Raw genomic sequence first — 25,817 nt, forward strand, 5'->3', positions numbered from 1 at the left:
ATACAAATAAAAAATATTGGCCAGGATGTGGAGAAAAAAAACCCTTGTACACCACTGCTGGCAATGAAAATTAGTGCACTATGGAAAACAGTATGGAGGTTTCTCAAAAAAACTAAAAATAGAACTAACATATGACCAAGCAAGTCCACTCCTGAGTATATAATGGAAACAAACAAACAAAACCAAAGAAACGAATTCCAAAAGTACATGTAGCCATTGCTCATAACAGTATTTACAATTACCAAGATATGGAAGCAACATTAAGTGTCCATCAAGAGACACTTAGCTAACGAATGGATAAAAGTGTGGTGTATATGTACAATGGAATACTACTCAGACATCAAAAAGAGTGAAATTTTGGAGTTCATAGTGTTGTCACTGCTGAGGCTGCCACCAAAAAAAGAGATGTGAAATAGTCTCATTTGTACAATATGAGAAATGAAATGTCAGACAGTGAAAGATATAGTATATCACTTATATGTGAAATCTAAAAAATACAATAAACTAGTGAATATAACAAAAAAGAAATCAACTCACAAATACAGAGAACTAGTGGTTACCAGAGGGGAGAGGGAAGAGGGCAGGGGCAATAGAGGGTTAGGGGAATAAGAGATAAAAATTATTAGGTATAAAATAAACAACAGGAGATCCCTTGTGGTGCCATGAGATAAGGATCTGGTGTTGTCACTGCTGTGGCTTGGGTTGCTGCTGTGGTGTGGGTTTGAACCCTGGCCAGGGAACTTCCACATGCTACAATAAATAAATAAAATACACTACAAGGATATAACACAGAGAACATAGCCAATATTTTAATTTTAATTTTTAATTAATATTTCATTGATTCACAATGAGGTGCCAATTTAGGAACTTCCTACATAATGTTATTAAATAAAAAATACTTGCATTGGGAGTTCCCGTCGTGGCTCAGTGGTTAACGAATCCGACTAGGAACCATGGAGTTGCGGGTTCGATCCCTGGCCTTGCTCAGTGGGTTAAGGATCTGGCGTTGCCGTGAGCTGTGGTGTGGGTTGCAGACATGGCTCGGATCCCACATGGCTGTGGCTGTGATGTAGGCCAGCGGCTACAGCTCAAATTAGACCCCTAGCCTGTGAACCTCCACATGCCGCTGGTGCAGCCCTAGAAAAGGCAAAAAACAAAAAACAAAAAACAAAAAAAAAAGAAAAGAAAAAAAAAAGAACTTGATGGACAGACAGTACATCAACAATGAAGATTAAATTTAAAAGAGCATGGCTAGATGTCCATTCCATTGTGAATAGTGAAAAAAAAAAGTTTGAAGTTAAAAAATTCTGCCAGTATTGAATTTTTCCATAAAACAAAGTCACTCAAGAGTTACCCCTGTGGGACAATGAGATCAGCAGCATCTTCAAAGCGATAGGACGCAGGATTGACTCCAGCCAGGCACAGTGGGTTAAGGATTTGGTGTTACCGCAGCTGCAGATAGGTCGAGTCTGTGGTTTGGATCTGATGCCTGGCCCGGAAGCCCCATGTGCCATAGGGCGGCCAAAAAAAAAAGTCACTCACATTACTAAAATATGAGTGAAATCCCAACATAAATCTTTGTTAAAGGAAAACACTCAAAGGTCAGTACAGAATAAGGTTTGAGCAGACATTTTAACACAGATAGCAAATGAACATCTGAGAAAAATGCTTATCACAAATTCTTAGACAAATTCAAACAAAAAGTAACATCAATCTAAAAACTCAATTAAAAGGCTAAAATTTAATATTCAGTAGAATGTGGCAGAAATGTAATTCTCATACATTGCCGGTAAGATGCAAAAGCGGCAATTACATTATCTATTTATTTATTTGCTTTTTTAAGGCCACACCCTTGGCATATGGAGGTTCCCAGGCTAGGTGTCTAATTGGGACTACAGCTACTGGCCTATGACACAGCACTGCCAGATTCGAGCCATGTCTGCAACCTATACCACAGCTCACAGTAACGCCAGATCCTTAACCCCACTGAGAGGCCAGGGATCAAACCTGCAACCTCATGGTTCCTAGTCAGATTCGTTTCTACTGTGTCATGATGACAGGAACTCCTGTTTTACTTTTTTTTTAAATTTTTTCCAGCTGTACAGCATAGGGATCAAGTTATTCTTACATGTATACATTTTTCCCCCACCCTTTGTTCTGTTGCAATATGAGTATCTAGACTGTTTTACTTTTTAGGAAAGTAACATGATCTAAAGTAATTGCAGTGCAGTGGAAACGAATCCGACTAGGAATCATGAGGTTGCGAGTTCAATCCCTGGCCTCATTCATTGGGTTAAGGATCCGGTGTTGCTGTGAGCTGTGGTGTAGGTCACAGATGTGGCTTGGATCTGATGTTGCTGTGGCTGTGGTGTAGGCCAGGATCTATGGCTCCGATTGGACCCCTAGCCTGGGAACCTCCACGTGCCTCGAGTGCGGCCCTAAAAAGCAAAATAAATAAATAAATAAAAGTTATCACTCACACCTTCTAAGTTACTGACTAGAGTTAAAAGAAATACATTCACAGGGAGAACACAATATTCATATAAGCTTTATTTTCAGTAGTCAAAAATCTAGAAACAAGCCAAATACCCATAAAGGAAATGGATAAACTGGCATATCGAAAAATATTAGCCAAAAAAACAAAAAACCACCACTCTGTATATATTACCGATGGATCTCAAGGTAATTATGATACACAAAGGAAAACAAAAAAGTACAGTAAATAGCATATGATTCTAATCACATAAATTCAAGAAAATGCAAGGTATCTATTTTAAGTAAATCACTGGTTACTTGGAGAAGTCCAAAAGGCATGGAGTTTATAATAGGAATGAGGTAAATATACCATGACAGATATGGCCACTATTAGGACTATGATGATGGTCTCAGAGGTTCACACCTATGTGAAAACCTATCAAATTGTACACTTTAAATATATTCGGTTTAGTGCATGGAAATTTTACCTTAGTAAAGCTGTTAAAAAAAAAAAAAAAAAAAAAAAGAGCTCAAGGGGATTCCCATCTTGGCGTGGCAGAAACAAATCTGGTTAATATCCATGAGCATGAAGGTTCAATCTCTGGCCTCACTGGGTAGGTTAAGGACCCAGTGTTGTTGCCATGAGCTGTGGTGTAGGTCACAGACGTTGCTCAGATCCCTCATTACCACGGCTGTGGTATTTAGGCTGGCAACTGTAGCTCCGATTCGACCCCTGGGAAATTCCACATGCCACAGGTGATGCCCTAATAATAAATAAAAAATAAATAAATAAAAGACTGTTCAAGACTTAAAGATAGGTATGTCCCAGTCTTTTCAAAAAAATAGGCTGGGCAACCCTTTACTGATTCCATAATCTCTCCCCTTAAGTCCTTGGATGGCGGGCAGACAGCAGCCATGCCTCAGTGGCAGCAAATATGGGATGCAAAAAGCGCATTTCCATCTGGAAGAAACAGGAATGCTGTCTGGGTTACAACAGCCACATCCATGGACTACAGATCACCGCCCACCCTTTTTTGGCTGTACTCACAGCACATGGAAGATCCCAAGCCAGCGATCAAACCTTCACCACAGCAGTGACAACAATGGATCCTTAACCTGTTGCTGAGCCACAAAGGCAACTCCCAAATCCCCTTCTGTCATTCTTCCTGCCTGGACTTGAGATGGACATTATAGAGGCTAAAGGAATACACACAACTTTTCAATTATTTTTATTTTCTCGGATGACTTCAGTTACACAAGATATATATGCCTGGAGTGGCTGAGATTTGTGCACAAACTGATCCTCCACATTTTTACAGACATTTGTGGATGCACTTTTAGAAGCAGCACATTGCCATCTTGTTGGCTGCAGGTTCTTCTGCTATTAAACCAGTGTTTCTGTACCAATTGTGGTTTCCCCTGGACCCAATGGTCTTACAGTGACATTAGCCCAGTAATTTGTGGCCATGAAGGAATATAGGTCTCTGTAGACCTGGGAAAGATATCCCTCACCATGCTGGCATACCTGTGATCTCTCCTTTGAGTAAGGGGAACAACTTGCACTGCTCTCAAAAACATTTTGAGATTGTTACAGTTGCCTGCTTCTCAGGGGTCATCTGTGAGACTCCAAGGTCTCAAATGAAATACAAGTATCCCTGCAGTCTTTCCTAGGAGGCTGTGGGCAGCAATGCAAATTTGGTCAAACCTGGCAAGTTACTGTCTGCCATCATACTGTCCCTCCTCAGACACAATTCTGAGACCCCTAAAAACTGTTATCCCCTTTACACTTGTATAGCACAAATCTGTTTATAAACCACCCGACAGTAAATAGAACATCCAAGATGAGAAAGGACTTAAATGCTTGCACAGCCTTATAGTACAAGCCAAAGCAATCAGCATCAGGCAGTTCTCTGGCTCACAATTTGGAAGCTGGAAAAACTTACTACTGTATCATGTGAGACCAACACATCCCTGAAAAAGGCAGTTGTACTCTGCAAGCTGCCAGCTGAGAATCTGTTACTCTGGGCCAACACCAACTCAGGTTCACAGTAAAAGGAGTGAAAGCTGCCCCCCATAAGGGCTCAGGTTACTCCTAAATTGGCCAATTCATGGGAAAACAGAAGTCAGCTCCCTGAATGCACTGAGCTGGTGACTTAACGCACTGTGTGGAGCTGCCAGGTGGTAGAGGTGAAATGGTCTTGATTGCAGAGATGGCAGGTGGTAGAGGTGAAATGGTCCTGAGGTGGTAGAGGTGAAATGGTCTTGATTGCAGAGATGGCAGGTGGTAGAGGTGAAATGGTCCTGAGCACAGAGATGGCAGTGACGTAAATCTGGGAACAGCCTTGGACAGGTTAGAAAGTGCAAGAGTCATACATGCTTCCCACATAACAAACTTATGGGGAATCTCCCCACTGTGTTGAGATATCCAAGTCAATTTAGACAGATGGTGGCTCAGTTTCCTTTGATACTCTTATATTGAATGAGAAAACCTCTATCTAAGGCACTTCTCTATCATGAACTCGCTGATGTTGAGAAAGAGTAGATTTTCGCATAAAAAGTTTCCCACATTCTCTACACTCATAAGGCTTTTCTCCAGTGTGACCTCTCCGATGCTGACTAAATTGGGAACTATCCCTAAAGGATTTCCCACATTCACTGCACACATAAGGCCTTTCTCCTGTGTGAACTCTCTGATGGTAACGAAGCTTGGAGCTAGAGATAAAAGATTTCCCACACTCTCTGCACTCATAAGGCCTATCTCCTGCATGAACTCTCTGATGATAACGAAGGGTGGAACTAGAGGTAAACGATTTCCCACATTTGCTGCATTCATAAGGCCTTTTCCCTGCATGAACTCTCTGATGGTAAGAGAGAGTGGCACTACTAGTAAAAGATTTCCCACATTCACTGCACACGTAAGGTCTTTCTCCTGTGTGAACTCTGTGGTGTCGAATCAGTATAGAGCTATTGGTAAAAGATTTCCCACATTCACTGCACTGATAAGGCTTTTCTCCCCTGTGAACTCTCTGATGATACCCAAGGCCAGAGATAGAGGTAAAAGACTTGCCACATGCACTACACTCATAAGATCGTTCTTTATTATGAATTCTCTGGTGTGTTGAGAGGGAAGATTTTTGGCTGAAAGATTTCCCACATTCACTACACTCATAAGGTCTTTCTCCAGTGTGAGCTCTCCGGTGTTTATTGAATTGTGATCTGTCCTTAAAGGACTTCCCACATTCACTGCACTCATAAGGCCTTTCTCCTGTGTGAACTCTGTGATGATAACGGAGGCTGGCACTAAAAGTAAAAGACTTCCCACATTCACTGCATTCATAAGGCCTTTCTCCTGTATGAACTCTTTGATGATAACGGAGGGTGGAGCTAGAGGTAAAAGATTTCCCACATTCACTGCATTCATAAGGCCTTTTCCCTGCATGAACTCTCTGATGATAACAGAGGGTGGAGCTAGAGGTAAAAGATTTCCCACATTCACTGCACACATAAGGCTTTTCTCCTGTGTGAACTCTCTGGTGTTGAATAAGTGTACACCTATTATTAAAAGACTTCCCACACTCACTACACTGGTAAGGCCTTTCTCCTGTGTGAACTCTCTGGTGTATAATGAGATTATTTCTTCGGATAAAGGATTTCCCACATTCGCTACACTCAAAAGGCCTTTCTCCAGAATGAACTCTCTGATGATAATGAAGGTCAGACCTAGAGATAAAAGATTTCTCACACTCACTGCACTCATAAGGCCTTTCTCCTGTGTGAATCCTCTGATGATAACGGAGGGCAGAGCTAGTGGTAAAAGATCTCCCACATTCACTGCACCCGTAAGGCCTTTCTCCAAGGTGACCTCGCTCATGATATTGGAGGGTGGAGCTACAGGAAAAAGACTTCCCGCACTTATTGCACACATAAGGCTTTTCTCCTGTGTGAATTCTCCGGTGTCGAATGAGAGTCCACCTATTGTTAAAAGATTTCCCACACTCAGTGCACTCATAAGGTCTTTCTCCACTGTGAACTCTGTGATGATAACGAAGGCTGGAGCTAAAGGTAAAAGATTTTCCACATTCATTACACTCATAAGGCCTTTCTCCAGAGTGTACTCTTAGGTGTATAATTAGGTTATTTTTTCGGGTAAAAGACTTCCCACATTCACTACACTCATAAGGCCTTTCTCCAGTGTGAACTCTGTGATGATAACGAAGAGCAGTACGAGTAATAAAAGATTTCCCACATTCACTGCACTCATGAGGCCTTTCTCCAGAATGAACTCTCTGATGATAACGAAGGTCAGAGCTAGAGATAAAAGATTTTCCACAATCACTGCATGCATAAGGTCGTTCTCCTGTGTGAGATCTCTGATGATAACCAAGTGCAGACAAAGAAGTAAAAGATTTCACACAGTCACTACACTTATAAGGCCTTTCTCCAGTTTGAACTCTTCTATGTGGAATGAACAGTGGGCTATAGCTAAAAGATTCTGAACATTCACTGCACATGTAACTGTTTTCTCCTTTGCGCCACGTGTGGGAAGAAATGATGACAGATTTGTGACTTAAGGATTTCCCACATTTGCTGCACTTGTACTTCCTTGTCCCAGTATGAATTCTTTGATGTTGACTGAGGGTTGAGCTTCGCCTAAAGGATTTTCCACATTCACCACACACATGAAGCTTTTTTCCAGTGTGGACTCTCTGGTGAACAACAAATGAGGATTTGTATCTGAATGTTTTCCCACATTCACTGCACACAAAACACTGTCTTCCAGTGTGGACACCTTGGTCCTGAACAAGTCTGTGTTCAGGGCTGAGGGCTTTCTTGCACCCTTCCCAGGTGTGATGACTCTTCCTGCTTTGTAAACTTGATGCGCACTGGGTGACTATGTTTGGCTTCTCCACAGCATGGATGGCCTGTTGCTGCAGATGTCCCATGATGATCGGGAAGTCCTTTTCAAACTCCCCAGAGATAAATGGCTTTTGTGACACATGGAATCTGCTGCTCTTCACAAATGAGGCCTTTTCCACACTGTTTCTGAGGGTTTCCTTTCCCATGTGCTGCTCCTGGTGCTGTTCAAAACTTGCATCAAAATAAAATCGTTTTGCACATGCTCCACACCTCAACAGTTTTTGGTGGTGTTCTGCCTCCTGGGACTCAGCCAAGTGGAAAATGTCTCTCAAGACTGGACCACACAGCCCACAGGGGTGGGTCTTCTGGGAAGACAAAGCTGCCTTGGGTGTCGTGGCCTCTGACGCTCCTAAAGAATCAATCTGTTCAAAAGATGCCTCTGAACCCTCTGCTCCACAGCAGCAACCTGGACAGAAAGAAATGCTGGTCAAGCATATGCTGACTATAGGGAAGGGCAAGCTCATTACAAATGTGCATCTGTCTTATCTAGGTTTGGGTCTATGGAAGGCTTCTCACAGGAGAGTGGGAATTCCGAGGAAGGAATAGCAGACTGCTGTGCATTCCTGGGCCTCAAGGTCACAGAACAGTGGAGACCTAATCAGGGGAAGGATATGAGATAGGGTGTGTGACACAAGAAATAACAGCAGGGTCTACAACTTATTTCTCTCCCAACAGTTTCCTAAGCATCTTTTCTGCTGATTTGGGACTGCATAGAAGGGTATATCCAAGCTCATTAAAATTCCACTATTAAAAAAAAAAAAATTCCACTATGACATATTAGCTGAAACAAGATCCTATTGTACAGCACAGAGTACTGTATCCAATATCCCATGATAAACCATAATGGAAAAGAATATGAAAATGAATATATATGTATGTTTGTGTGTACATCCAAGTCACCTTGCTGTATAGTAGACATTAACACAACATTGTAAATCAACTGTACTTAAATAATTACCTGCCTTTCAAAACCAATTTAAGGGAATGTGATCATAGCACAACCAATGTTAGCAAGTATTACCTAAAGACAGGTGAGAAAAATGGGTGAGATGTGGAGTCCAGAGAAGTGGAAATTATCCCTGGGCTGGAAGACACAGTGAGAATGACAAGCAATTGAACTGAGGGTCAGCAAAGTGTTAACAGTGGAAAAGGAATGACAGAAGTAAGGGAGGGCCACTGGAAATGGCACCAAAACTCTGGCTCAACAAAGATAGGTTCCTGCTATGATCTGAACACAGATCTAACATTAAACTCTCCTCAGCTGCCATTCACAAGGACCAGGTATACTCTGAGCCCAATTTGCCATGGGCTGGAGTCCTCTCCATCCTGGGACATACGTTAAGTCCTAGTTGAGCAACTAAATGGGACATGCAGCACACAAATCCTAAGGGAAAAACAAAAGAGATGAACAGCCTGCACTGTTCCAGAGAAATGAAGCCCACAACAGACCCAGAAAAGAGATCTAGGAGAGTGATGTCAGCATAACAGCAAAGGACACTAGCCTTCACCACCAACAAAAATTGGACCACTACCTACAAACAAAATTGGCCCTAGGAGGGCTTTGGAATCCAATTAAGCTACTGTAGTAACACAGTAGAAATTAAAAAGTAGAAATAATCACACAGAAAGGACTGTTGGAAACATTAATTTAGCAGACACCTGGACATGGAGAGGAAATAAAATGAAGAGCTGGGGCTATGTGAATCAACCAACTGGAGGATGCCATCGCATTCCCTAATGGCCTGCTCTGGTGAGGAACGCAGCAGCAGCCTTTGCTTCAGAGAACCTCAACAGGCTGTGCCACCCCTGCAGAGGCCAGTGTGCAGAGGAGAGGAGGGCAACTGTTTACAGGTATGGACCCCAGCTGCCTTCCCTGCAGAGGAGTCTGGCAGCTCTTGCCCTAAAGTAAACAGCAGTCATCACCAAGGGGGACCTGCCAGAGAACCTGCTGAACTGCTAAGCCCGGCAGTAAGCCACTACCCACCAAGCTAGCTCACATCCACACACAGGTGAAGCTCTTCCCCAGCAAAACCTTATATAAAGATTGGAAGAAATGACTGCTTTGTGACATGTACCAATATCAGTGCAAGGCTTCAGGAAACACAAACAAATGAAATCAAGGAAATATGACACTCCCAAAGGCACAATTTATTTGTCAGCCCAAAGAAATGCAGATCTACAAGGTGTTAAAGAATTCATGAGGGAGAAGGGAGTGGGAACTTGTGGTTAACGGATGCAAACTATTGCTCTCGGAAATGGATTTACAATGAGATCCTGCTGTACTGCACTAAGAGAGATGTCTAGATACTTACAATGCAGAAGGAAAATGTGAGAAAAAATTGTGTATACATGTATGTGTAACTGGGTCCCCATGCTGTACAGTGGGGAAAAATAAATAAATTAAAAAAAAAAAAAAAAAAGAATCCATGATATTTGTTTCAAGGAAGCTCAGTAAGCTCCTAGAAAACAGACCAATGATTCAACAAAATAACAAAAACAATATACAAAAAAATAAGGTTTTAAACCAAAAGACCGAAAGTATGAAGAAGAACCAAAGAGAAATTTTGGTGAAGATGACGAATGAAATGAAAAATGCAATAGAGCAACAAACAGTTTCAATCAAACAATGAATATGAAACTGAGGGCAGGTTTTTTGAAATCATCTAGTCAAAACAAAAAAAAAGGCAATACAACTAAAAAGATTAAAGAAAGTCTACATGAATTGTGGGACATCATGAAACAAAACAATATTTGCATTATGGAGGTCCTAGAAGGAGAAGAGAAAGAGGAAGGGGGCAAAAGTTTACTTACAGAAATAATGGATGAAAACTTTGCAAATCTGGTAAAAGAAGTGTACATTCAGACACATGATGCTCACAAATCCCCAAATAGAGTCAATCTACAGAGGACTTCACAAAAAACACGAAACTCAAGAGAAAAAGAAAATCCACTTATACAAGGGAATCTTCATAAAGATACAAGTGGTTTTCTCAGCTGAAACACTGAATACTATGAGGGTGAGATATGTTCTAAATGCTGGTGGGGGGAACCCTATAAATAAGAATACCAGGAGTTCCCATCGTGGCGCAGTGGTTAACGAATCCGACTAGGAACCATGAGGTCGCGGGTTCGGTCCCTGCCCTTGCTCAGTGGGTTAACCATCCAGCGTTGCCGTGAGCTGTGGTGTAGGTTGCAGATGCACCTCGGATCCCGCGTTGCTGTGGCTCTGGCGTAGGCCAGTGGCTACGGCTCCGATTCGACCCCTAGCCTGGGAACCTCCATATGCCGCAGAAGCGGCCGAAAGAAATAGCAAAAAAGACAAAAAAAAAAAAAAAAAAAAGGAATACCAGCAAAGCTGTCCTTCAGTAATGAAAGAGAAACACTTTCTCAGACAAGTGGAATCTGAGAAAATTTATGACCACATGACCTATCCTACAAGAAATGATAAAGACTAAAGAGTTCTGGAGTTCCCACTGTGGCTCAGTGGTTAACAAATCTGACTAGGAACCATGAGATTGCAGGTTCGATCCCTAGCCTCGCTCAGTGGGTTAAGGATCCGGCGTTGCCATGAGCTATGGTGTAGGTCGCAGACGCGGCTCGGATCCCAAGTTGCTGTAGCTGTGGTACAGGCCATCAACTACTACTCCAACTGGACCCTTAGCCTGGGAACCTCCATATGCTGCGGGTGCAGCCCAACAAAAGACAAAAAAAAAGACTAGAGTTCCTCAAGCTAGAACAACAAACATGCGAACTAGAATATAAAATACACTGGTAAAGGTAAATATTCAGTCAAATTTGGAATTCTCTAACATGGTAACACTGTTAATTATTCAACTATAAAGGTTAAAAGAAAAGAATATTGGCATTCTCTTGCAGTGCAGCAGGTTGAGGATCCAGCATTGTCACTGTGGTGGCTCGGGTTGCTGTGGTGTGGGTTCAATTCCTGGCCCAGGGGTTTCCACATGCTGTGGGCATGGTCAAAACCAACAAAACACAAGAGTTTTTTGTTTTTTTTTTTTGGTCTTTTTTGAGGGTCGCACCTGCGGCATATGGAGGTTCCCAGGCTAGGGGTCTAATTGGAACGGTAGCTGCCAGCCTACACCACAGCCACAGCAACGCCAGATCCAAGCAGCATCTGCAACCTACACCACAGCCACAGCAACGCCAGATCCAAGCAGCATCTGCAACCTACACCACAGCTCACAGCAACGCTGGATCATTAACCCACTGATTGAGGCCAGGGGTCAAACCCGCAACCTCATGGTTCCTAGTCAGATTCGTTTCCACTGCGCCATGACGGGAACTCCAAAACACAAAAGAGTATTAAAAATAACTATACCCAGGAGTTCCCGTCGTGGCGCAGTGGTTAACGAATCCGACTAGGAACCATGAGGTTGCGGGTTCGGTCCCTGCCCTTGCTCAGTGGGTTAATGATCCGGCGTTGCCGTGAGCTGTGGTGTAGGTTGCAGACGCGGCTCGGATCCCGCGTTGCTGTGGCTCTGGTGTAGGCCGGTGGCTACAGCTCCGATTCAACCCCTAGCCTGGGAACCTCCATATGCCGCGGGAGCGGCCCAAGAAATAGCAACAACAACAACAACAAAAAAGACAAAAGCCAAAAAAAAAATAATAATAATAATAATAATAACTATACCCACAATAACTTGTTAATTGTTACATAATGCACAATAAAAAGGCTTTTATGTAAGCCTTAAGGTAACCACAAAGCAAAATCTATAACAGACACACAAAAGACAAGAAGAAAGGAATAAAATTATATCATCACAGAAAATCATCAAATCACAAAGGAAGATAGCAAAAAGAGAAGAAATTACAAAACAGTCAGACAATAATTAACAAGATGGCAAGAGAAGGTCCTAAAATAATTCTCCAATCAAATAACATACATTGGCTGAACAGAAAAGCAAAAACAGAAAAACAAGTCTTAACTATATGCTGCCTAAAGTAGAGTAAGTTCAGCTTTAACACACAGGCTAATTGTGTAAAAACTGAAAGAGCTATTCTACTTAAATGGAAATTGGAAGAGAAGCAGTAAGCTATACTATACTTAACTGAGACAAAATACACTTTAAATCAAAAATACTCACAAGAGACAAAAGTCATTATATAATGATAAAGGAGTTGATTTACCAAGAGGATGTATATATAACTATACATACATACTCACCATACATCAACTATTAAACAAATATGACAAGATCTGAAGGCAGAAAAGACAGCAATATTAATAGAGAAGTTCAGTATCCTCCTTTTTTAAATTATTTTCTGCTTTTTAGGGCCACAGATGTGGCATATTGAGGTTCCCAGGCTATGGATTGAATAGGAGCTGCAGTTGCTGGCCTACACCACAGACACAGCTACACAGGATCTGAGCCAAATCTGTGACCTACACCACAGCTCACAGCAACGCAGGATCCTTACACACTGAGCAAGGCCAGGGATCGAACCCGTGTCCTCATGGATACTAATTGGGTTCATTAACCGCTGAGCCACAACAAGAACTCCCCAGTATCATCCTTGCAGCATGGGGTATCTAGACAGAAAGTAGGGGTATATTCAGAGTTCCCGTTGTGGCACAGCGCAAACAAATCCAACTATTATCCATGAAGATGTGGATTTGATCCCTGGCCTTGCTCAGTGGGTTAAGGATCAGTCGTTGCTGTGAGCTGTGGTATAGGTCACAGACACAGCTCAGATCTGGTGTGGCTGTGGCTGGCTGCTGCAGCCCTAACCCAACCCCTAGCCTGGGAACTTTCATATGTCACAGGTGCAGCTGTAAAAAGGAAAAAAAGAAAAAGAAAGTAAAGGTATATTTGAAATAAACAACACTTTAGTCCAAATGGATCTAACAGACGTATACAGGACATTCCAACCTACAACAGCAGAATGCACTCTTCTCAAGTGCACAAAGCACATTCTCTAGAATAGATCAAAGAATATTCATAAGAGAGAGTTCCCACTTTGGCGAGACAGGATTGGCAGCATCTCTGAAGCACTGGGACAAAAGTTTGATCCCCTGTCTGGCACAGTGGGTTAGAGGATCTGGTGTTGCCAAAGCTTAGGTGTAGATCAAAACTGTAGCTTGGATCTGTTCCCTGGCCTGGGAACTCCATATGCCATGGGGTGGCCAAAAGGAAAGGAAAAAAAAAAGAAGAATATTCATAGGATAGATCATATTATGTCAAACAAGACAACAAATTTCAGAAAACTGAAACCATATCAAGTAACTTTTCCTAACACAATGGAGAAAATTAGAAATCATCAATGGGGGGAAGCTAAAAACTTTAGAGAGATGTGAACATTAATACATTCCTGACTTTCAAAGGAAAAACCAAAAGGAAAATCAAAACATATCTTGAGACAAAAATGGAGGTAGGACATATGGAATGCAGAGTTCCTTTGTAGTGCAGTGGGTTAAAGATCTAGGGCTGTCACTGCAGCAGCTGAGGATCACTCTGGTGCAGGTTCAATCCCTGAGCCAGGAACTTACAAATGACACTGGTCTAGTCAAAATAAATAAATAAATAAATAAATAAAAGGAAAAGAAAAAAGAAACATCTCAAATTAACAACCTAATTTTACACCTTGAGGAATGAGAGAAAGAATAAAGATTAAAGTTAGCAGAATATAGAATAAAATAAAGATCAGAGCAGAAACAAATGAAATAGAAACTATTAAAAACAATGAAAAGATTAACAACACTAAAAACTGTTTGGGGGGGAGGGTTTTAGTTAGTATTTTGTTGTTTTCCTTTCTACATCTATGATTAGGGATACTGGCCCGTACTTTTCTTGCACAGTCCTTGTCTGAATTTGGAGTCAGGTAATATACTGGCCTTCTACAATTAGTTTGGAAATGCTCTTTCCTCTTCAAATTTTTGGAAAACATTAATGCCTTCTAAAACTTAGATTTCACCAATGAAATCTATCTGGTAATGGCCTATTATTGCTGCTGGGAGATTTCTGATTACTGATGTAATTTCCTTATTTGTTATCAGTCTATTCTTTTCTCTTTTTAACTTTTTTTTTTTTTTGTCTTTTTGTCTTTTTTTTGTTGTTGTTGTTGTTGTTGTTGCTATTTCTTGGGCCGCTCCCTCGGCATATGGAGGTTCCCAGGCTAGGGGTTGAATCGGAGCTGTAGCCACCGGCCTACACCAGAGCCACAGCAACGCGGGATCCGAGCCGCGTCTGCAACCTACACAATAGCTCACGGCAACGCCGGATCGTTAACCCACTGAGCAAGGGCAGGGACCGAACCCGCAACCTCATGGTTTCTAGTCGGATTCGTTAACCACTGCGCCACGACGGGAACTCCCTTAACTTTTTTTTTTTTTTTGTCTTTTGTCTTTTTTGTTGTTGTTGTTGTTGTTATTGTTGCTATTTCTTGGGCCGCTCCCGCGGCATATGGAGGTTCCCAGGCTAGGGGTTGAATCGGAGCTGTAGCCACCGGCCTACGCCAGAGCCACAGCAACTCGGGATCCGAGCCGCGTCTGCAACCTACACCACAGCTCACGGCAACGCCGGATCATTAACCCACTGAGCAAGGGCAGGGACCGAACCCGCAACCTCATTGTTCCTAGTCGGATTCGTTAACCACTGCGCCACGACGGGAACTCCCTTAACTTTTTTTTAATGAAAGTTGCAATGCGTATTTCAGGTTCTCTCATGGTCTTTTATTTTTTTTGTTTTTGTTTTTTCCTTTTTGCCACACAGATAGTATGCAGAAGTAACCTGTGCTACACATCAGCAACCAGAGCTGCAGCAGTGAGAATGCAGGAACCTCAATCCACTGGCCATCAGAGAACTCCCTAATTTTAAAAAAAATTTTTTTTGACACTCACCAGTATTTGAAAAGAATAATAACAGTGATCATGTGAATTTATCCCTGGGATTCAAGAATGTTCTATTATAAGCAAATCAACAAATGGGCTGCTATCCCACTTCAACAGAATAAAGGCGAAAAATATACATGATTATCTTAACAGATGCAGAAAAAGCATTTGACAAAATTCAGAATACTTCCAAGATAAAATTTCTCAAAAACGTACAAAAAGAAGGAATAGACCTCTATCAAAAAGGTCATATGGGGGGGTTCCTGTCGTGGCGCAGTGGTTGATGAATCCAACTAGGAACCATAAGGTTGCAGGTTCAATCCCCGCCCTTACTCGGTGGGTTGGGGATCCAGCGTTGCCGTGAGCTGTGCTGTAGGTCGCAGATGTGGCTTGGATCCCGTGTTGCTGTGGCTCTGGCGTAGGCCGGTGGCTACAGCTCCGGTTGGACCCCTAGCCTGGGAACCTCCATATGCCGCGAGAGCGGCCCAAGAAATGGCAAAAAGACAAAAACAAACAAACAAACAAAAAAAAAGGTCACATAGGATAAGCCCATAGCAACCAGCATATCCAACAGTGTAAAGGTAAACATTTTTTTTAACACATTTTTTAAAGTTTTATTGAAGTATAGTTGATTTACAAGGTTGTGATAATTTCTGTTGTACAACAAAAAGGTGAAATCTTACAAGATTGGGAATAAGACAACACTGATATTCAAAATAGTTCCGAAAAGTAGCTCAGTAGGTTAAGGACCCAGCATTGTCACTGCTGTGACTCTGTCCTTTAATAGCCAAACTAACTGGATCAAGAATATCAAAGTTCGGAGTTCCCGTCGTGGCTCAGTGGTGAACCAATCTGACTAGGAACCATGAGGTTGTGGGTTTGATCCCTGGTCTTGCTCAGTGGTTTGGGGATCTGGCATTGCTGTGAGCTGTGGTGTAGGTCGCAGACTCGGCTCAGACCCTGCATGGCTGTGGCGGTGGCTGTGGCACAGGCCAGCAGCTGTAGCGCTGATTTGACCCCTAGCCTGGGAACGTCCATATGCTGTGGGTGCAAAAAAGCAAATAAAACAAAATACAATAAAATTCAGAATACTTCCAAGATAAAATTCAGAATACCCGTCGTGGCTCAGTGGTTAACGAATCCAACTAGGAACCATGAGGTTGCGGGTTCAATCCCTGGTCTTGCTCAGTGGGTTAAGGATCCGCCGTTGCCGTGAGCTGTGGTGTAGGTCAAAGACGTGGCTTGGATCCTGAGTTGCTGTGGCTCTGGCATAGGCTGGCGTCTACAGCTCTGATTTGACCCCTAGCCTGGGAACCTCCATATGCCATGGGAGCGGCCCTAGAAAAGTCAAAAAAGACAAAAAATAAAAGTAAAAAATAAAATTTAAAAAATTAAAAGTAAAATAAAATAAATGGCATTGGGGGAGTTACCGTTGAGGCATTTAGTGCAATACAATGAAAAGAACCCCAATTTCGGCATTAGGAAACCTGGAGTCCCAACCTAGTTCTGCAACAATGTCGACCATGAGCATTTCATTTCATTACATTGAACTGTCTTAACCTGGCGAAAATGAACTTATTTGCATAAAAGAAAAAGGCTCACAGAAACACTTAGGGTTACCAAAGGGGACAGGTTGGGGAGTGAGGGGATGAGCTGGGGATCTGCATGTGCACAATGAGGTATGTGGAATGACTGACCAATGAGGACCTGCTGTACCGCAAAGAAATCCACACAATGTTCTGTGATAATCTACGCGGGGAAACAATCTGAAAGAGAATGGATGTGTGTACATGTATAACTGAATCACTTTATTGTACAGCAGAAATTATCACCACCTTGTAAATCAACTATACTTCAATAAAACTTTTAAAAAAGGAAAAAAATAAAACCTAAAAAAATAAAATAAATAAAAAGTTTTTGTCAACAGGCAAAATCAGGAGCTGCCTTGTGGTACAATGGATTAAGGATCTCGCATTGTCACTGCAGTGGGTTCGATCCCAGCCCAGGAATTTCCACATGCCACATGTGTGTAAAAAAAAGGTGGGGGGAGGGTTAAATCACAGAAACAGAAAGTAAAGTGACAGGAGTTGGGGAATAGTGGAAATGGGGAGATGTTTGTCAAAAGGTACAAATGTTCAGTTATAAGGTTAATACATTCTGAGGATGTAATATGCACCATGATGTTAACAATGACGTTGTACACTTCAAATTTACTCAGAGGAGTTCCTGTCGTGGTTTCGTGGTTCAGTGGTTAACAAATCCGACTAGAAACCACTGAGTTTTTGGTTTTGATCCCTGGCCTTGCTCGGTGGGTTAAGGATCTGGCGTTGCCGTGAGCTGTGGTGTAGGTCGCAGTCACGGCTCGGAGCCCGAGTTCCTGTGGCTCTGGCGTAGGCCAGCGGCTACAGCTCTGATTGGACCCCTAGCCTGGGAACCTCCATATGCCGTGGGTGCGGCCCTTAAAGGACAAAATAAATAAATAAATAAATAAATAAATAAATAAAATAAATAAATTTACTGAGAGATCTTAAGCATTCTTACCAAAATAATAATAACAATAACACCAACACTCATAATGATGTAACTTTATGAGGTAATAGGTGTTTAACTCCACTGTGGCAATTACTTCACAATGTATACAGATACCAAGTCATCAGTTATAAACATTAACATATACAATTTTATACCTTGACAAGGCTGCAAGAAAAGAAAGAATGGGGAAAAAAGGAAAAGCAGATCTACACAAAAATAAACTCAAAATGGCTTAAAGACTTAAACATAAGACAAGACACCATAAAACTCCTAGAAGAGAATATGGGCAAAACATTCTCTGACATCAACCGTACTGATGTTTTCTTAGGTCTCCCACGGCAACAGAAATAAAAACAAAAATAAACCAATGAGACCTAACCAAACTCACAAGCTTTTGCACAGCGGAAAAAAAAAAAAAAAACCTACAGAATGGGAGAAAATAGTTTCAAATGATGCAACTACTAAAAGCTTAATCTCTAAAATATACAAACAACTTATACAACTCTGCAACAACAACAACAAAAAAAAACAACCCAATTGAAAAATGGGCAGAAGACCTGAACAGACGTTTCTCCAAAGAAGACATATGGACGGCCGACAGGTCCATGAAAAAATGCTCAGCATCGCTATGAAAATCAAAACTAAAGTGAGGAGTTCCCGTCATGGCTCAGTGGTTAACGAATCCGACTAGGAACCATGAGGTTGCGGGTTCGGTCCCTGCCCTTGCTCAGTGGGTTAATGATCCGGCGTTGCCGTGAGCTGTGGTGTAGGTTGCAGACGCGGCTCGGATCCCGCGTTGCTGTGGCTCTGGCGTAGGCCGGTGGCTACAGCTCCGATTCGACCCCTAGCCTGGGAACTTCCATATGCTGCGGGAGCAGCCCAAGAAATAGCAAAAAAAGACAAAAAAAAAAAAAACTAAAGTGAGTTATCACCTCATACCAGTCAGGGTGGCCATCACTAACAAAACAAAAATAATAAATGCTGGAGTAGGTGTGGAGAAAAAGGTACCCTTCTTTACTGTTGGTGGGAATGTAAATTGGTACAACCACTGTGAAAAATAGTACCGAGGTACCTCAGAAAACTAAATATAACTACCATATGATTCAGCAATCCCATTCCTGGGCACATATCAAGACAAAATTTTCATTGAAAAAGATACATGCATGAGTTCCTGTTGTGACTCAGTGGTAATGAACCGGACTAGTATCCATGAAGATGCAGATTCAATCCCTGGCCTGTGAATTTCCATGTGCTGCAGGTTTGGCCCTCAAATGCAAATAAATAAAAACAAAAAATACACGCACCCCTATGTTCACTGCAGCACTATTCACAATAACCAAGACATGCAGACAAGCTAAAGGTCCACTGACAGATGAATGAATTAAGAAGATGCAGTATGTATACACAATGGAATACTACTCAGCCATAACAAAGTACAAAATAATGCCATTTGCAGCAACATGGATGGAACTAGAGACTCTCATACTAAGCGAAATAAGTCAGAAAGAGAAAAACAAATACCACATGATATCACATATCTGGAATCTAATAAATGGCACAATGAACCCATCTACAGAAAAGAAACAAACTCATGGACTTGGAGAACAGACTTGCCAAGGAAGAGGGGGCGGGAGTGGGATGGACTCAAAGTTTGGGGTTAGTAGATGCAAACTATTGCATTTGGAGTGGATAAGTAAAGAGATCCTGCTATACAGCACAGGGAACTATATCTAGTCAAGTGTGATGGAACATGATGGATAATATGAGAAAAAGAATATATATATGTGTGTGTATGTATGACTGGATCATTCTGCTGTACAGCAGACACTGACAGAACATTGTAAATCAACTATAACAGAAAAAAATAAAAATCCTACAAAAGAAAAGGAAAGAAAGAAAACAGATCTAAATACTACAAACCCTGCAAAAGGGCCCGGAAAAGTACCTCGTGGTTCAAGTAAGTAATGACCGTGGCAATGCCTGCATGCATGGCACAAGGACATGTCAGCTAAAAGAAGGGATCAAAACCTGGGACACAGGAGTTCCCGTTGTGGCTTAGCAGTTAACGAACCTGACTAATATCCATGAGGACACGAGATGGATCCCTGGCCTAACTCAGTGGGTTAAGGATCTGGAGTAGCCATGAGCTGTGGTGTAGGTCACAGACAAGACTCAGATCCCAAGTTGCCGTGGCTGTGGCGTAGGCTTGCGGCTATAGTTCCAATTGGACCCCTAGCCTAGGAACTTCCACATGCCGAGGGTGTGGCCGTAAAGAGGCAAAAAACAAAAAACAAACAACCTGGGACACAGAGATGAGATAGATCTGGACACACCGACCCAGAGAAAAAACAAGTCACATAGAATCTATTAAGCTCACTGCAATATGAGTCGCTTTGAATCCTTTTCCTAACAACCATTCAGGGCAGCAGGTACCGGGGTTGCAGTGGTAAGAAATGGGCAGTGCAAACAATCCAGCCCCATCTACCACAGCAACTACACAGAAAGTTTGGGAAGCAAGAAGTGCCCACAGTGCACATGTGAGAGCAGAGCACCCTCTGGGGACAGAGCCTTGTCCCAGTCACTGGGACGGCTGTGAGAGTCTTACCCAGGGAGGATATAAGGGCATAGTTGTCCAGCATCACATCGAGGTACAGGCGTCTCTGAGTCTCATCAAGGAGCCTCCATTCTTCCCAAGAGAAGTACACGGCAATGTCCTCAAAGGTCATACTACACTGCTGTGACAGAGACAGAGTCAGCTGTGAACATTCTCTGCAATCCCACAATCCAACTCATCACAAAGCTCTGCCACCCTCATCCTCCTCCAGAGCTCACCACCTCACAGGAATTCCAGGCCTAGGTGCCCCTCATGCTCACCCCATCCTCAGGGTCCCTTTAGTCACTGCGTTCAGCTTTTGGCAACATCGGGCAGGACAGTACAGAGATGTCATCCAAGCTCTGGTCCTGGCCTGCAGGGTTCCATCCACCCCGTTTCCCACTTCCCTGGGGCTTGTGAAGCAGACGGAGGCTTCCCCGCTTCCCCCATTAGTCCCTAGGACCAGGCCCTGGGGCCATGAGCCAGCACTTCCTTTAAACGTGCACAGCATTCTGTAGACTGCACCTCTCTCACATCTTTGGCTCCCACAACTAAGCACTTGGGGAAAGCCAAATGCTGCTTTGAAGGACTCCTTTACTGATCCCTGGTTCGATTTTAGCCGCCCAGAGGCACATGTAATTATAGATGCCGAAAACCCACTTCCACTTCTGTGATGCACTCCCTGTCCCCTCAGCCACAACTGTCTCCTCTCCCCTTGCCCTGACGGTCTCTGGGCAAGGCACAGTGACTTTCACAAATGACATCTACCCCAGACCTATCCACCATCAGGACTAAACACCCCAGAACCCACCAAGCGTCACCACAAAATTCCAGTGAAGCTGTACATTCACAGATAAATAAGAGTCCAGGCCTTCTTGTCATTTGATTCAATTATTTCTAGGCCTCTAGAGCCACCACATGTCCACTACTCTCAGGAAAGCCTTTAGCACCTGTCATACCATTCTCTTCCATATGGTTACTCTGTGCACGTCTGTCCTTCACCCACATTTGTGTGCTCAGCAAGGCTACTCAGGTGTGGAGCAGGGAAACCACTCATCACGGACCCTCCTCTTTCGGAGCAGTGAACAGCACTTCCAGGATGACCTGCATTCCCCCCCGCCAATGGGACCACAACTCCCTGTTCCGCACCACAGCCCCCTTCCTCCCTAGCTATCTGGACACCCGTCTGCTGTGTCCACTCTCCTTCTCTGAAACACCTCAGACTCTTAACAGGACCAAAACAAAACATCTGATATTCCCAAAGAAAATTAACCTACCATAAACTTCCCATCCTAGGAGTTCCCATGGTGGCTCAGTGGGGTAAGAACCTGACTAGCATCCATGAGACTGCAGGTTCAATCCCTGGCCTTGTTTAATGGGTTAAGGATCTGGCACTGCTGCCAGCTGCAGCCTAGGTCACAGACGCAGCTCACATCTGGTGCTGCCGTGGCTGTGGTGTAGGCCAGCAGCTCCAGCTTTGATTTGAACTCTAGCCTGGGAACTTCCATAATACTGCAGGTAGCCCTAAAAATTAAACAAAACTTTCCCATCCCAGTTGATGGAGATTCTATCCCATCAGCTCCTAACATCAAAAACACTGGGGCGGAGTTCCCGTCGTGGCACAGTGGTTAACGAATCCGACTAGGAACCATGAGGTTGCGGGTTCGGTCCCTGCCCTTGCTCAGTGGGTTGGCGATCCGGCGTTGCCGTGAGCTGTGGTGTACGTTGCAGACGCAGCTCGGATCCCGCGTTGCTGTGGCTCTGGCGTAGGCCGGTGGCTACAGCTCCGATTCAACCCCTAGCCTGGGAACCTCCATATGCCGCGGGAGCGGCCCAAGAAATAACAACAACAACAACAACAACAAAACAAAACACTGGGGCCATCTCTGACTCTTCCCTTTCTCTCCCTCATGCACAACATTCAAAAATTTACTTGACCCCTTTTTTTTCTTTCTTTAAGGGCCCACCCGCTGCATGTGGAGGTTCCCAGGCTACAGGTAGAAAAGGAGTCACAGCCACAGCAATGCCAGATCTGAGCTGCATCCGTGATCTACACCAAAGTTTGCAGCAACATCTAATCCTTAACCCACTGAGGATTGAACCTGCATCCTCATGGATACCAGTCAGGTTCTTAACCTGCTGAGCCACAATGGGAACTCTTTTTTTTTTTTTTTTTTAATGGACATTCTCACTCAGGCTAGGGACTGAATGTAGGCCACAGCTGTGACCTACGCGACAGCTGTAGAAATGTCGGATCCTTTAACCCACTGTGCTGGGCCAGGGAACAAACACTTGCCTCTGCAGAGACCTGCGCAGCAGCAGTGACAATGCCAGATCCTTAACCCACTGAGCCACCGGAGGAACTCTTCATTTGGATTATTGTAAATGCCCCCTCCTGGGCTCCCTGCCTCCTGTCTTGCTCCCACAGTCTCTTCTCTGCAGCCATGGAACCTACTAACACATGGGTAAGAATAATCTCTTCTCATCCAAACTTCTCATTACCTCCAAAACAAATGCCCAAATTCTGCACAGGCACATTACGGGCCTGATTCTTAACCCTCAGCTCTTTGTTCCTAATAAAAAGAATGGAGACTGGTTGTACCCTGTCTCCACCAGAATCATGATTCCAAGCATTGGCACATGTGGGTATCTCTTCGAGACATAACCTTTCACATGTGTTTACACTGCCTGACAGAAAGAAGAACACCTCCACTGACCCTTGGCCTGCACTCAAGGCCCTGGGCTTGAGGTATCCCCACGGTCACTCCACCCAAAAGGAGTGAAAACGGCAAGGGAAGAGGTTCAAGACACCACAGCCCCAGACAACGTGTGGGTGGTGCCAAGGCCACTGAAGGACTGGGACACTCTCCTTGTGTAGATTTCCTACGTGCTTTCCTGCCTTCAGAACCTGTGGAATGGGGAAAGCAACTAAGGCTTGGCTACAGGTAAGGTCAGGCCTCCCCTGTTTCGAAGCCCAGCCCTGAATCCTGGTGGCCTTGGGCTAACCGACTAACCTCCAAGCCTCAGTCTTCGGTGCTGCTTCCTACAGCTCTCTGTGCCGCACAGTCCTTTTCACCATTTCAGTTAATTCTCTTTGATCGGCTTTTTGAAAACTTTTGAAACCTAATACAGGTTCTTAAACTCTTCTGTTGCCTACCCTCCACGGCTTCCAGGACCCTCAGGATAAAAGAACCTGTCAGACAGTCCAGGCGTCACTCCACCCCACACGCTGCATTTACTGCAGACATCAGATGGGCCCCAGGTTTCCCGAATCCTCGGGGCTCTGCCCGATCTCCAAGCCTTTGCACCTGCGGCTCCCTCCACCCGTACCCTTTCCCACGCGCCATCACAGAGTTGATCAGAAAGAGGGCCTCACCCACGACCGCCTCGCCGTCCCGGACACCGGAGCCTGGACGTCAGGCACGTGAGAAGACGCCCCGCACTCGGGGCTATAGGGTCTGGCGGGGTGAGGGCGGTGAGGGCCCGGAGGACCAGCGTTTACCTGAGGCTTGTCCCTCAGGGCGGCCGCCGCCATCTGACTCTGTGAACGGAGCGGCGGGAGCGGAGGGGGGCACGGGTACCGGCCTGACGCGGGGTCCTCCAGGCGGCGTCACCGAGCCTGAGGCCCGCCTCTGAGGAGCGGAGACTGCGCCGCCACTCAGACTCCTCGGTCCCGAAACCCGGTGCCGGTACAGAGCCCCGGAGCCAGAAAACACACGAAAGCAATAAAAATGGCTGCCTGGAGGAGGACGCCGGAAGTCCCGCCCCGACGACATGCGCACGCACAAAAATACCTTTATCTGATCTTTCATTGGCTCAACTCGACGCTTGATCTTCTGGGTAAAGTAGTTCCTAGAGCTCCAGAGACGACCACCCCACCTCTCCCGCGCACGGGTGTGCTCCATCTTGACTACAAGAGCATCCTCCCTGCACTACCGTAGGGAGTGCTTGACGGTGGTCATCCTACGTCTAACAAGGGAGGGACTTTCCTTGTGAACTGCAGGAGAAAGACATAGTTTCATACTCCGTGAAGGCCAGCCCAGGAAATAAAATTGTTATTTGAGATATGCCCAAATAGACTGATCTCAATGCTCCATCACTGCACAGAGTAATGAAACCCAGCAGGACCCTATGGGGCTCCTGGTCACAAAAGCGTTCCGGTGTCCCCCATTTTGGTTTGTAGGAAAAGGCTTCATTCAGCCTCCATGGCAGTCCCTGTGTTCCAAAGGGTAAATTCAAATAGTGTTTAATCAGGGAAAGGAGGGAGGAGCAGCTGACAAACAAGAGTACATCCCTGGGTCAGGTCCTGATTCCACCTTAAGGGATGCGCATGACAACATCTTTGAGGTTTTCTACTGAACTCAAACTCCCAAAGAATGGAAAATGTTACTACTTGATTAAGCATTTTTTAATCCGGAAAGAAAGTCACTGTGCGGTAATCTCAAGGACCACCAGAATGTGTCCCTGGACTGCCTGACACCAGCTTTGAAGAAGAATGAGAGCTTGCATCTACCCTGATCCTTATCTGTGGTCCATTTTCTACTCCCAAAATTATGAGACCACTTCATCTTCTCTCCCAAATGAGGGTATCATCTTCATGACATTATCCTGCTGTGGTCTAAAATCTACTCCTTTCTACTTCACCCGAAACTCCGTCTCCAAGTTTCTTTCTTTTAAAAAAAATTCAATGAATTTTATTATATTTATAGTTGTACAACCATCATCACAACCTAATTTTACAACATTCCCACTGCAAACTCCTAGCCCATCCTTCCCTTCCAAACCTGTCTCCTTTGGTAAACGTAAGTTTTTCAGAATCTGTGAGTCAATTTTCTTAGGTGGTAACACTGAACACCAAAGCAGCCATAGGAGTTCCCGTCGTGGCGCAGTGCTTAACGAATCTGACTAGGAACCATGAGGTTTCGGGTTCGGTCCCTGCCCTTGCTCAGTGGGTTAATGATCTGGCGTTGCCGTGAGCTATAGTGTAGGTTGCAGACGCAGTTCGGATCCCGCGTTGCTGTGGCTCTGGTGTAGGCCGGTGGCTACAGCTACGATTCGACCCCTAGCCTGGGAACCTCCATATGCTGCGGGAGTGGCGCAAAGAAATAGCAAAAAGACAAAAAAAAAAAAAAAAAAAACCAGCCATAAAAGTGTCATCATGAGGTATAGATCTGTTCCAGCCCAAACTTATGACGCTTCAGAATATTGTTGGACATTTCCATCTGGATGGTTGAGTTTCCTAGAATAAAGATAGTCTTCTGGCCAGCTAAAGATTAATCCTACCACCTGGAACAGACTCCAGCCACCATCCCATGACTCTGTGACTCAACACACAACTCCTTCCCTATAAAACCTAACTCTCCCTAAAAAGTGGGGAATTGGGGGCTCTCTCTGTGTTTCTGGCCGTCTCTCTGGTTAATAAAAGCTTCTTAGGACCTCACTGCTCCAGTT

At 44.1% G+C, this 25,817-nt stretch overlaps 2 protein-coding genes across 6 annotated transcripts in view; one reads left to right on the plus strand and one right to left on the minus strand.

Annotated features, from left to right (window-relative positions):
• LOC110261339 (zinc finger protein 444) overlaps positions 1–25,817 on the plus strand; it is a 996,914-nt gene that overhangs the window by 316,151 nt on the left and 654,946 nt on the right. The window lies entirely within an intron of this gene.
• LOC100737756 (uncharacterized) lies at positions 2,533–24,129 on the minus strand. 5 transcript variants are annotated; one of them, XM_021095141.2, is made up of 3 exons: positions 23,869–24,129; positions 20,379–20,505; positions 2,533–7,798 (listed from the first exon to the last, which is right to left on the minus strand). In XM_021095141.2, exons 1-3 carry the CDS (start codon positions 23,899–23,901, stop codon positions 4,971–4,973), a joined length of 2,988 nt encoding a protein of 995 aa, XP_020950800.1. In that variant the 5' UTR covers positions 23,902–24,129; the 3' UTR covers positions 2,533–4,970. The 5 variants fall into 5 exon arrangements, with proteins under 5 accessions (XP_020950800.1, XP_020950799.1, XP_020950798.1 ...); XM_021095140.2 differs by having other exon boundaries at positions 20,379–20,508; XM_021095139.2 differs by having other exon boundaries at positions 23,743–24,129.

This window comes from Sus scrofa, chromosome 6, assembly GCF_054392235.1.
Source record: "Sus scrofa isolate SSC_HxYL_T2T_F1_AM1 chromosome 6, Sscrofa_HxYL_maternal_Yorkshire_Landrace_v2.0, whole genome shotgun sequence".
Lineage (NCBI taxonomy): Eukaryota > Metazoa > Chordata > Mammalia > Artiodactyla > Suidae > Sus > Sus scrofa.

Coding starts and splice junctions, on each gene's coding strand:
- LOC100737756 (XM_021095138.2), bottom strand. CDS start 23,901: ATGGCGGCGGCCGCCCTGAGGGACAAGCCTCAGGTAAACGCTGGTCCT. Junction 20,509..23,742: donor GGACGGCGAGGCGGTCGTGG/GTGAGGCCCTCT, acceptor TCTCTGTCACAG/CAGTGTAGTATGACCTTTGA. Junction 7,799..20,378: donor TGCCCTTATATCCTCCCTGG/GTAAGACTCTCA, acceptor CTTTCTGTCCAG/GTTGCTGCTGTGGAGCAGAG.